Source organism: Neopelma chrysocephalum, unplaced genomic scaffold (assembly GCF_003984885.1).
Source record: "Neopelma chrysocephalum unplaced genomic scaffold, ASM398488v2 Primary Assembly neopelma1_86, whole genome shotgun sequence".
Lineage (NCBI taxonomy): Eukaryota > Metazoa > Chordata > Aves > Passeriformes > Pipridae > Neopelma > Neopelma chrysocephalum.
Genome location: NW_020897748.1, coordinates 395,056 through 408,048, shown reverse-complemented (window position 1 = coordinate 408,048; position 12,993 = coordinate 395,056). Strand labels below are relative to the sequence as shown.

At 36.6% G+C, this 12,993-nt stretch overlaps 1 protein-coding gene across 2 annotated transcripts in view; it reads right to left on the bottom strand.

Moving 5' to 3' along the window:
- RSPO2 (R-spondin 2) overlaps positions 1-12,993 on the bottom strand; it is a 104,923-nt gene that overhangs the window by 33,686 nt on the left and 58,244 nt on the right. Inside the window, exons 4-5 of one of the 2 annotated variants that reach the window (XM_027692537.1) lie at positions 6,188-6,331; positions 4,854-5,042 (exon numbers count right to left, since the gene is read on the bottom strand). In XM_027692537.1, the coding sequence (XP_027548338.1) occupies positions 4,854-5,042; positions 6,188-6,331 (333 nt within the window). The remainder of the gene's footprint in view (positions 1-4,853; positions 5,043-6,187; positions 6,332-12,993) is intronic. The other variant, XM_027692538.1, reaches the window with a different exon arrangement.

Sequence of the window (12,993 nt, the reverse complement as noted above, 5' to 3'; positions counted from 1 at the left end):
GTTCCTGGACCAACCTCTGCCACTTAGGCTATCTGCTCTTATCGCAACATAACATAACCAAGAGGAGACAGACAAAAAAGGGGTTATGTTTACTGCGACCCACCTAGGGAAAGCCTTAGCCTTGACTCTCAAAAGGCAGACAGTGTTTGTAGGTATCGTGTGTTGAGACAGACTACAAGTACAATGTATAAATGAAGGTCTGAAAAGAGTCCTGACTTACAAACTTTTCAGCACTGTGTACTACAGTGCAGATGTACCAAAAAACTCAAAAGAATGTGATCAACTGCCTGACGACAAAGATTATTCATTGAGTTCTGGTGCTACACTTATTTTGACCTTTTTTATTTTTTCATTTCACTCTTATGAAGAAAAGATTCATTTAGCTGAATGGAACCTCAGGAAATGCAACAAAGACCAACATGCTGCACCTGGGAAGGAAGTACTCCCTGAAAAAATATGGGCTGGATACTGACTGGCTGGAGAGCAGCTCTGCTGGGAAGAAACCTGAGGGGTCCTGATGAAACTTGAGCTAAATGTGAGTCAGTTTTGTGCCCTGTCAGCGGTGACCACTTCCTTCAATCTGCTGACTTGATAACACAGCCAGACAGCAGATTAAGGAAAGTGATCATCTCCCGTTATTTAACATCCATCAAACTAGATCTAGAATACCATATGCAGCTTTTAGTCCCACAGTTCAAGAAAGATATTGATAGAGTTTGGCACAGCATCACCAACATGGATGGGAGCTGGAGCGCTTGCTCTGTGAAGAGAGACTGGAGGAACTGGGTTTGTTGAGCCTGGGGAACAGAAAGCTTTGGTGAGCGAGAAGGATTTGGCGGTGCTGGTGGATGAGAGGCTGGACATGAGCCAGCAATGTGTGTTTGCAAAAGTTGGCAAGAGTTTGGCATAGAGTAATATTCATGTAGCAGACAGCTTGAAGAAGTGCAGTCTGATGGAAGACTAAAAGAAATAGAGAGCTGCTTTGCTTGCTTGTGTAATACTTAATAAGAAAAATGAAAGCAACCTACAGGTTCTCCAAATGTACAAACAAAAGAGGAGCAATTACTGAGGTGAACATGAGGAACATAAAAATAGGAGTTAAAATAAAATATTTATAGTAAATATATGGGAAAAAATCAAGACAGCAAGATTAATCAGTCTATTGAACATTTCTGCCTGCTGACTTCCACATCGCTTAACACAATCACTCTTTTTAAAAAATTGTGGTTTTCTCTCTTTTTGAGCTAAAGAGAAGAAAACTCCTTACCAGGAAGGACTGGCATGGGTAGAAGGTGGTCTGAATGATCCAAACCTCCTTTTTTTAAATCTAACCTCTCATAGTATGTCACGTTACACTAAAACCACAAGGTAACATACATAACATTAACAGACACACAAATGTGACATTTCCATATCGTAATAACAGTTAAATCAATTACTACTGACAATAAGAAAATATCACTAACAAATGTGAAATCAATCAGGCTGTTTTGTTGCTGGCTTCAGTAGGAAAGAAGTGAAATCAGCTTTCACTTGCATTCCAGCAGGTATCTCTGGATATACTGGGAATTACTGGGAAAGGGATAAAGAATTTATCATCGACTAGAGTTGTACCACAGCCATATGGCCAGATGGGTAACAAATGAAGTACTTAGTAGGAATACAGAATTTAATTCACCTCCTACTGCAAACATGTAAAAATCTGTTTTGGAAGTTCTCCTTTAGTGTGGACCAAAAATAGTAACTGTAAAACGTACAAAAGTAGAAAGCATGTGACAAAAGCACTTTATTTGACCCTATTCTACCAAAAATATCCTTACTTCCTGTGCTCAGTTTAATCCATCACAATCTACAACCATCTTAGCTCTATAATCCAATACTTATTCTCCACATTTGTGTGAGTTTCTGTACTGAGAACATTAGGATGAAAGGATTTATTAAGAGCCTCTCAACTGACATTTACAGGGATCATGGTTCTTCAGTCTCCCAGTAGTGCTATCCTTACATTTTTTTTTCTCTTATTTCCTCAGTTTAAAAGCTCAATTACAAAATTCCTAACATTAGGAAAATACCATATCTTTTTAAAGACACAGAATCTCTTCCTTAGCAGCCAGGATCTGCTTCATTTGAGCTTCTACGTAACCAGTGTCTCTGCCTCCCACCACGTCACAGTGATCAAATAAGCAACAAAACATTTTGAGTGTTTAATGGGGCAACCTGCTAACTAAAACGTGATGAAGGAATGGGATCTCAGACCAGTCTTGTATATATAGTAATGAAAACATACTACAAAGCAGGAGTTTTACACAGGGCAATCTCTGTGGCTTCCTCACCTGCAAAGATAATGAGGTCTGGGGAAAACATACCCTAGGCACTTAAAACACCACTAACACACTCACTCCCAGGAGTTTCTTAGGAGAGAGAAAGGAGTTTACACGTGGGCAGTGTTTTATATGATGGCATAGAAGTGGTTAAGCATCGGCATTCAGTGTGAAGAAAACCTGCAGTTTTGTACATATATATTTTTATCTCTGAAAACACATGCAGGGGATTCCACACCATGGGAGGAGAGGACTGTAATCTTTAAGATTTACTAGAGCCCATGAAAGAGTACTACAAGCCTTTCACACTGAATTTGTATTTGCAGCAACAACTTTCCTGATACACAGTGAAAAAAAATGCAGAGATTTGATCAAAGATCTTGATACAGACTAGACAATAAATATCCTAACTCTTAGGAAAGCCACTGTGCCTTTTAAAAGATAAATTTGAGATGTAAATCTTCAAGCAGTGACCTGAATTGCTGGACAAGAGAACTTGAAACAGCCTAAGAGAATCTGCCACAAAAAGGCATGAACATTCAACGGCTCCAAACTAACACAGTTATATGAGCATGCTACAGTATTCACAAATACTAGGGTTCACTTAAGCACATTTCTCAAACTATTTACAACAATTTGAATAATTTGTGTGCTAACTAAGTTATCAAGACTAAACCCACATTTCTGCTTGCCAGGTGTTTATAAAGAAGCTGGGCACTGCATCCATGAAATATCTCCCTCTTCACACACTGGGTACATAAATTTAGTCCACATGATGTTGAATTGAGAACATTCTGAAATTTTCTCAAGTTTTCCTCTACAAGCTAAACTTCATGCATTTGAACAGCAAAAAAAAAGAGAAACAAAATACTCATTAGAGATTTTGCAGAATGTCACATGGGCTCTTTTCATTTCCTTAAATTGTAGCAGTAAAATATTTCCTCACATGATTTGATCACTAGCCCCATTTGGGCTTTGGAGTTTGTTAGAAGTAACTGGAACACTCAGCAAGCTGGAAGCACTAGTAAGTGTAGCTATCTTGTGTAGAGGCAGCTGACTCACATTCAAAGATACCATGACATAGATACCACAGCAGGCCAAATCAGCCTTCATTTTACCTTTTCTTTTTCTTCCCTATAGAGATGTTCATTTTGTAGGTTCCACTCTTCAATGTCTTTGAGAAGTTTATTTAGGTTGCAGATTAACTGTCCTGTACAATGTACCCCAGTACCTCTGTGCCTATGCACTATGTTTGCATGGGTCTATGAGTATAGGGAGTGGGACTGGGAGGCAGAGTGTGTAATAGATTGTTAACCTGGATAATAGAGAATCAACTTCATATACTCTTCCAGATTGTGTCAGTGTCCTAGAGACAAAAATGAAGCTTGCACAGATTTAATCTGTAAGCTAAAACTTTATGTATAATATACACACATACTGGTGAACAGAATGTTCAAGCCAAGACAGACATCTTAAACAATCCCAAAACACAAAGCAAACTTATTTATGTACCTTTTCTAAGACTGTTTCTGGTTTATTTTATTCATCAGGTTATGGCTTTTCTCAGGATTCTTCAACCCTTTATTCCTTTTTTATTTGTCTGATCTCACAGTTGACCCAGCTAGCAGCAGGAGATTGGACTAGAGATCTCTTGGAGTTCATTCAAGCCTGCATCTTTCTTTAAGCCCATGATTCCAAAAGGAATGGCATCCTTATCACCTGTTGATCACCCACCTCTCCTACAAATTTTGAAACCTGTTTGTGTTCAGGATGCACAGCTGAAAACACTTTAAAAAGATAACAAAAACCCCCTACCAGTGATGTGTCTCCACTTTGGGGTCTAAAAAACTGAACACAAATTTGAAACTCAATTTCCTTTTTCAAATCAGCATCATCACTTAAGTCTTAGAACACCATGATAAAGAAATTTTAGTATGTCTTTTATTTACTTGTGGTAATTGCCATAAACTGGTCTCATGCTGAAAATCTTGGTATCTATCACAGTTCTGCTTGTATCACATCTACCACAGTTTGGCCCCGACCTACAATATTCAAAATAAATAACATATTCCAGCTAATAGTTGCAGCTAAGAATGCCATGTGCAACTAACTTCTTTTAATTTACCCATCACACCAGCAGTGGGTGTGCCACTCGCAGAGAGGTTTACAATCCTCAACTTTCCTGCCATGTGCAGAACAATTATTCCACTACCAGCGTGGTTTTAATGCTGAAGCTCAAATTGCCACCTGTTATGGTTCTTCCATGAGGCACCTCTTTGAAAAAGCCTTGATACCACACCAAGAGAAGCACAGTTTCACAGTCTCCCGAGGGACTGATCACTCCTACACTGAGTGTTTTCCTGAAGTCTTGCTATATAGACTAGGACTGAAGTAGTATTGCTGCCTTTCAGCCTTGGCTGGCAGAACAGAGACAATTTCCTGTTTAGCTGAGGTGAAATAGCTCTTTTTTCAAGTTAGAAATAGGATTTAATTTAAGGAAAGCTCACAAAGATTTTTGTGGACTACGCTTACCTCCTGGACAATGCCTCATGGCCATTTTACACCGTCTGGATTCCGCAATGGTTGGGCACGGTATTGTGTCTTTCGCTGGCTTCTTCACAATTTGTCTTGTTCTCGTTTCCAAGCCCCACTTAAATCCACATGTTTTGTTATTTCTGCTGCAAGTTCCCCACTCGCTCCACTGACCCACTTCACAGCCTTCTGACAAAGCAAAAGAAAAAAGTAATTCTTCTGGTTTGTTTGGGTTTTTTCTTTTTTCTTTTTTTTTCTAATTACATTGTATACTGTTAGGAAGCAATACTTGAAAGTTTTACTGTTAAGAGGCAAAAATTAGAAACAAAATTAAAATCTTTTACAGAACCTGGAAGGATCTTTTTGCTAGCATCAATCTAAGCAAAAAAAATCAAACTATCAAACTCTACATAGAGATGTCACATTAGTTCTAAATATTCAAAAACCCTCCTAAAATAATGATTGACTTATTTTTTTCTCTGTCTAGTAAATAATTCCTAGTTGGCTGTCACATGGATTTGAAAAGCTCAAAAGTTCACATTTCCAGGTCCGCTCCATAATGAAATGCAAGCAATGCTCTTGAAAGGAAGAGTCTGTTCTGACAGAATTCCTGAAATCTTATGAATTCTGAGTTATAAATCCTCATACAAGGTGATTCTACAACCAAAAGGACAGAACGAGGCTGGTGAAGGGACTTGAGCACAAGTCCTATGAGGAGAGGCTGAGGGAGCTGGGGTTGTTTAGTCTGGAGAAGAGAAGGCTTAGAGGCGACCTCATCACTCTCTTCAACTACCTGAAGGGAGGTTATAGCCAGGCGGGGGTTGGTCTCTTCTCCCGGGCAACCAACAATAGGACAAGGGGACATGGGCTCAAGCTCTGCCAGGGGAGGTTTAGGTTAGATGTTAGGAAAAAATTCTTTACAGAGAGGGTTATCAGGCATTGGAATGGCCTACCCAGAGAGGTGGTGGATTCACCATCCCTGGAGGTTTTTAAAAAGAGATTGGACGTGGCCCTTAGTGCCATGATATAGTAATTGGAGTTGGATCAGGGGTTGGACTTGATGATCTTGGAGGTCTCTTCCAACCCTACCTATTCTATGATTCTATGATTCTATGAACTTTCTAATGCACAACAGAGTGGCATTCCCAATAATGCAGCATTTTAAAGTTTGGAAAATTTAATAATAGTAGTAGTAAAGAAATCAAAGCACAATTCATCAGTCAGTATTTCCTGATAAGAAATACTAAGCACCACCTTAAAAACAGTGCCATATTTGAACCTGGCCAGCCATCAAAAGAGCTACTTCAGCAGCACTGCTGTGCTAGAAGACTCACCCACACATTCCATAAGCTCTTCCAAGGCTGCAAATCCAGGAGGGCATCCTCGAAAGCAGCGGCCTCTGTGCGAGTAAAAGCCAGTTTTGCATTTGGTACAAAAGTCTCTGCTAAAGCAGGAGTCGCAGTTTTCTATTCTGCATCCTGAATCAGAAGGATCATAACGAACAATAAGACAGTAAAGTTAGGGTAGCACTTAAAATGAAGGGACTTAAAAGCAATAAAACAGCAAAGCCAGAAGTGCTATAATGAGGAATACTTTCATCCTGAAATCTATCTGCTCTATAGAAGAAAATAAAGGCAACTGTAATTGTCTACCACATTTTCCCCTACATCCTTTGAATTCTATCTTTTTTTTAAATCAAAACTGTAGATACAACCCCTAGTTTACTTTTATTTGAGTTAATTACATCTTTTGGAGGAAAAATGTTCAATGTAAATTATTTTCGTGTTTAACTAATTTTGATGAAACTGAGATGCAACAAATAATTTTGGGAACTATGCATGTATTATATGTATTGTCTTCAGTTTATAATTTATCATAGAAAGAAGGATACCTTTTTTTCCAGGAGCTGATCCTATAAATAGCTGAGTAGATGCTTTCATGCAGTATATCGGATATTCATGTCTACACACATGCATGTGCTACCATGCAAAAAGTCTCAGTTTTTCTAGATTTAACTCCCCTCTATTATTAATCCACAAAAACCAACCATTCTTAAATGACTAAAAGACATAAAGCTATAACTAATAGCAAAAAAAAAAACCAAAAAAAACAAACCAAACAAACAAAAAAAACCAAACAACAAACCAAACCGAACAATTACTGCATTCATGAAACATACTTCTCTGAAAATTTAAAAGAAATATGACCCACAATAGATTAAACTCAGGAGTAAACTGTTCAGAAACATCATATTTTATATTAAAACATGGCAACTTGAAAATGGACCAGTTATTAATGTTTATACATATACCACACACACTTACAAAAAAATACGAGGGAAAAATGTACCAAAGATTGAAAAGCATAAGCCATTATATTTGGAACAGTAATGATCACTTTACAATTAATTTAAGTAGATCTAATCCTTCAGCTAGCACACCTAATTTACATAAACTACATTAACTGTATCCTGTCTTCAGCTATCTGAAGTCACAGCTAGAAGCATTTGTTATTCATGTCATGCAACAACATCCTAATAATTTTGCTCATTTACGTCATCCATTTATTCTTCATTCTTTTAGAAAGAAGAAAAAAGCACAAACCATAAAAACTTCTAAAATAGCTATTGGTAAATATCCCCCATCCACACTTCAAATTTAGCCAATCTTTATAAAACAGATTTTAATATTTGTTCTTGAACTTCAGCAGGCCAAAACAGGGCATCCCACAACAGTTAAACAATGTGTGTGTGAGTGCGTAAAATTTTTCTTTTTTAGCAACTGAGTAAATATGAGGCTTTTAAAATAGGATTTCTTGTGGCACTGGCCAATAAATTAGGCAGACTGAATGAAAAGAAAAAAAGTGTATTTCAAATACACTGTGGTACACATTTGCTTGGTTAAAAGGAATGTGAGTATCACTTTGAAGCCTTGCACTGCCAAAGGTAAGCTCTGCTGGTGTTATTTAGACACAACCACACATGACCTGCATGCTACCAACTCCGTTGGACCACATGTCTCAAAGGGCTTTTAGAACTTGTGTTATAAAAGTAGCACAAGTTTGACACTTCAGTTTATAGGAAATTGCTGAAAATAATAATTTCTTTTTCACAAGAAAGAACAGGATGTCAATGCCCACACAATGACCCTGCAAAATCACTTCCCCAGATTAATGCACTGCAAGGCAAAAAGTTAGATGAGCTGCTCTGGAGGTGCACCACAAGAGTTAATTGCTAACTTGGTTTGTTACACCCAAGGTGTATTGCAAGTATTTTATCAAATGCGATGCTTGAGTCAAACATCCTGTTTGCTTAAATATTCAGAAAAAACATTTGCCTCTTGCCCACCGACATGAAGCATTTTGAAAAGACATCAAGGTTTTTATAAATCATGTAGTCCAATGATGAGGTGCAGAACAGAACAATAAAAGAAAAGATCTTGTGACCCTCCCTCACATCCAAGTGACACAATATTCTTTAAGTAATATCTTAATTATTGCTTTCAAAGCATGTTGGGGAGCAACATGCTAAAAGCCTTTTTGTGTGCGTGGAAGAGGGACTAAAGGAAAAACTTTCAATACAAGTTGCCTTTTGATATGATACAGACACACATAGCAGGTGAAAGCCTCCACACCTTACGCTGGGGATACCCTCCACAAAATATCACTATTTAACACTAAGCATATACGTGAATATCTCATATTTCAACATTAAAAGAATGAATCAATCTTCTTTCAGTTTCTTGATCATACTTCAAAATTCCCATCCTATTTATATTTTTTGCTTTACCTCCTATGCCAATTTTCTTTTGTGTCACAGTAGAGTCCTTGTCATGATAACTATATTTTAGAAACATTTGTAGGTGAAGGTTGGCTGGAGTGAAGGTTGGGTGGAGATTTCCACCAAGGCAGTTTATTTTCAATTTTTTCCTATGAAGATAAAGTACTCCAAACATGAAATTTAGGATTTAGGGAGAAATTTAGGGGGAAATGCTGAAAGAATAGTAGGAATACTGTAAGAATTCTGAAATTACAACAGTATTTCACCAGAGTGATATTCATCACAATACTTGGGATTACTGGGTGCTAATCATAATGATAATTTAACTCAGTAATACACCATACTGTTTCTGAAGAGCAACTACGAGTTTGATCCTTTCTGACATCCTCCATATGCGCAGTTTGAAATTATGGAAGATGCTCCTGCACTTAAGCCCTGTACACATTTTTTATAAATGTTAAATAACCTAAAAAGCTAAAGGAAAGCAATAATCCAGAAGTTAGAAAAGCTAACTATCTAGAAGTATCTATTTTCAATCACAAACTGTCACAACAGTAGTTAAGAAATACAGAGAAAATTTATAGAGTATATTATTTTTGGTGCCTATATTCATTTCCTTACATGGCTTAAAATGCTTTGGGGATTTATTTTTTTTTAATAAAAGTGTTATTAGTGAATTATTTTAATGGTGACTGAGGTTAGTAAATTAGAATAAATGAATTCTTTAGACTCTTTTGTTTCTTAAAGTAAATTATACCAATGTGAAGAGATACAGAAAGTGTACACATTTTAGTTGGACACCTAAATAAGCTGATACTCCACTTAGGATATTAAGATACCTTTGTTTGGAAATAAATATAACTGTGCTGAATTTTGTATTTCTTTTTGTTAATCAACATCATTATCTATGTAAACTTCCCTAAATATAGGTCTTAATGGAAGTATATTGCAGATTACTTAAATTCTTTGCATTCTATTATTTAAGTAATAAAATGGATAACAATGAATAATTTACTACAAAATCTACAGGAGAACTGTTTGACATAACATGCAATAATTAAGAAAATCAGAATTTGGAAAAATTATTTTATACTTTACAGTAAATAATAAAACCCAAGGAAATACTTTTTAGTGACCTGAACTGCTTTATTCTGAATGCTACCATTTTCAATCCTTTAAACTTTCTATCTCGGCATCTTATGCCTATCTCTGGAGATGAAAAGCAAAATCTTTTCTACTTTTAAAAATCCCTATCTAAATCCTTTTAAATTCCCTCCAAATTAACTAGTTAGCTTACTGATATAATTATAATGAACTGGAACAAGACAGAGTTTTTTTTTCATCTGGAGCAGATTCTTATCAAAATCAATTTCATTACTTCAGTTTACTAGCCACAGACCCAATTGCTTTTCTCATGAGTCCAGTGGTTTCGTTTTCTGTATAATACCAGCAGCTAGATGATGTGGTTTGTGTATTCTTTTTATTCCACTTAAAAGACTGCCTAGAAGTTTACAACACCCAAAAAACACTAGAGGAAATGAGACCAAAAAATTGAGATAAACATAGCTAGGATTTTAGACCCAAGAAACTCTTTAGAGGAAAAAACAGATAATGCATAACCGAGAGTATGCTTTAAAAATGCCTATTTTTTTTTCTTTAAAAATAAACAGAATATAGTTCCCGCTAGAGGTTTGCAAATAGACAAGAGCAACAGCCTGAGAGATATTAGAAACAGGAAGGAGGAGACCTGGAAGTGGAAGCTAGGGGGGAGAGAGAAAGACAAGGTTGGTGTGGAGCAGAGAAAGAGTTGATAAATTCAGTCCTACAGAAGAACCCCCCAGAGGAATTGCATACCTTCGGCAGGCCTACCTGCAGGGCAACAATGGCAGGGTCGAAAATCTAATCACAGAACATGAGAGTGAGGAAGTGAAGGGTGCTTCATTGCTGCTGTTCCCATTTAGATAGCAATACTCTTGTTGCTATCTAATAGCAAACTGCAATGTGTTATCAAGGATCTGCTTCCTACCAGACCTCAAATCCCTTCTGTTCCTGCTCAGCATCATGTCTCCCACTGGCCATATCCCACTGGCTCTCCTACCTTCTATTCACACCCAGGACCTCTGAGACATCGTAACACTCATACTGCAACCTATCTAGCAAACTCTCAAATTTTCTTTCCGGAGATTATACCTTGGAAAAGCCAGAAAGTCAAATATTTGCTTCCATCCTTCCACTTGAAAGGTACACAACAGAGGCCACCCCCATATGAAGACTCCACACCTTCCCCTTGTATCATCCTCACATAACTTTTAAAAGCACTCAGGAAGGCCCAGAGAAACCTGTTGGTGTGTCTGATTAGCACGTTTCTAAACAGATGACACTTAAAATGTTATACCATACTTCCCACAAGAGTTGTACGCAAACGCTAAAAGAACAACATTATGACCTCACTGAAATCCATGACAGAGGTCCTAATTGCTTCTAAATGCAAGAGAAGTTTTAAACTAATAAATTTCTTATTCCATCAGCCAGATCGGAGCCCATTGTAATGACTTGAATAGGCAAAATTAATATTAAAAACACTAAAGAAATATAATCTTACACTAAATACAGATTTTTAAATTGAAAAGTGAGAAGTGAAGAAGCGCAGTACTCCAAGAGTTAGAAAAGCTAACTTTCTAGAAGTCTATTTTCAATCACAGGCTGTCACAGGAGAGGTTGTAAATTCACAGCTCCATGACTTCACCTCCCAGGGGAAAGGATGGAAGAGAAGTCACTACTTTGCCTAGTGAAGCTAAGCTGGGCTGAAATTAGACAGATCTGCTTTGCTCAATTATCTTCAGTGTTGAAACAAAATAAAGTGAATAAAAATCTTATCCCTTCAACAGAGCTCTGAAATGTTGATTTATGGGACAAGATGCATAACTTCTCCAGTGGAAAGCCTATTCATAGTGTGCAATCTCTTAATTTAGTTTGACAGGACAGTAAAAAGGTAACTGACTGACACTTCAGTAAAACATGGGTTTAGTTTATAGTACGTAAAAGTCCCTCCATGCTTGAGACCAGTTACAGAATATGCTCAAGAAAGAATCATAACTCCAGGAGCTAGTATTGTGTCACTCCTCAGTAAACGTCCAGGAAACCTACTAAACTGAAGGACAATATTCTTTGGTTCTAGAGAGGAGAAAAAACCCCAATCATAAAATTTCCCTTAAGAAAAAAAGGTCATTGCCATAAAAGAATCCAAAGGCAGAAATTTATAATATCTTGAGTTTGTTTTCTGAAAGACAGTGGCAAAAGATAAGTTATCTACAGGATTTAGGAGCCAAAGCTCCTTTCTCCTTAGCTTTCAGGGAGCTGTAGCACCTTATGGCACTTCAGAAATAATTTTCTTCAGAAGCATTTCTGCACCTATGTCAGATTTTGAAAAAAAAAGTAATAGCTATGAGCCACGTTTCAGTCAAGGTTAGGGCAAACAATGTGATATAGAAGAAGTGCATTGCTGACTAGCAATAAAACATTTTTATTTAGACTTTAAAAACTCATTTATACTGCCATTTACTTGAATATCATAAAAAAATCGACATGAATGAAACTTACAATATTTATAGAAAACTACATAAATAGTACATTAAACAACTCTGAAAGGACAAAGCTCAGACTACAAATCATGCTCAAATTAGAGATACATTTTAAGAAGATGAATCACAGTGATATTAAAAGATTTTCATGACCTGCTTTGGCTTCTGACGGTCATGATAAGCCACTCCTACTCATTCTTCTTTTAAAATGAGCATTAGAGAATTGACATACACTTCAGAGAAGGAATCAAAGCTCAGGAGTTCAAAATACAAATTTAGATATAGAATTAAACTTAAACTCAGGTGCATGTCCCTATTATTGTAAAAAAAGAGTATATGCTCCTTGTAAAGAGCTTCTCTGTGCTATCATTGCAGAGAGTGCAACATTATCAAAACAATCCTTCCATTCTAAATTTATCACCACCTTATAAGGTGATGCAGAATAAGCTGAATTGTAGGGAAATATAATGCCTTTGAAACTTAAAATAAAGAATAAAATGCTCCATATTGAGATGCACGTACTTCTTATTTTAACATACCTTAAGAAGAACTTTAGTAGATTAGTTTCTTATACTAAGTGCAATATGATGAATTTTAAGGTCAAAATATATGTATTTAAAATATAAAAAGTAGTTGCTCATTTGTAAAGCATTTTTACTGATACACATAATCTTGAAAATTTTAGGAGTCTTATTTTGCATTTATGAAATATCCATATTCTGTAGCATTTCCATTGTCACCTTGTCCCTTTCTAAACAAAGTAAATGGGATTTACTTTACA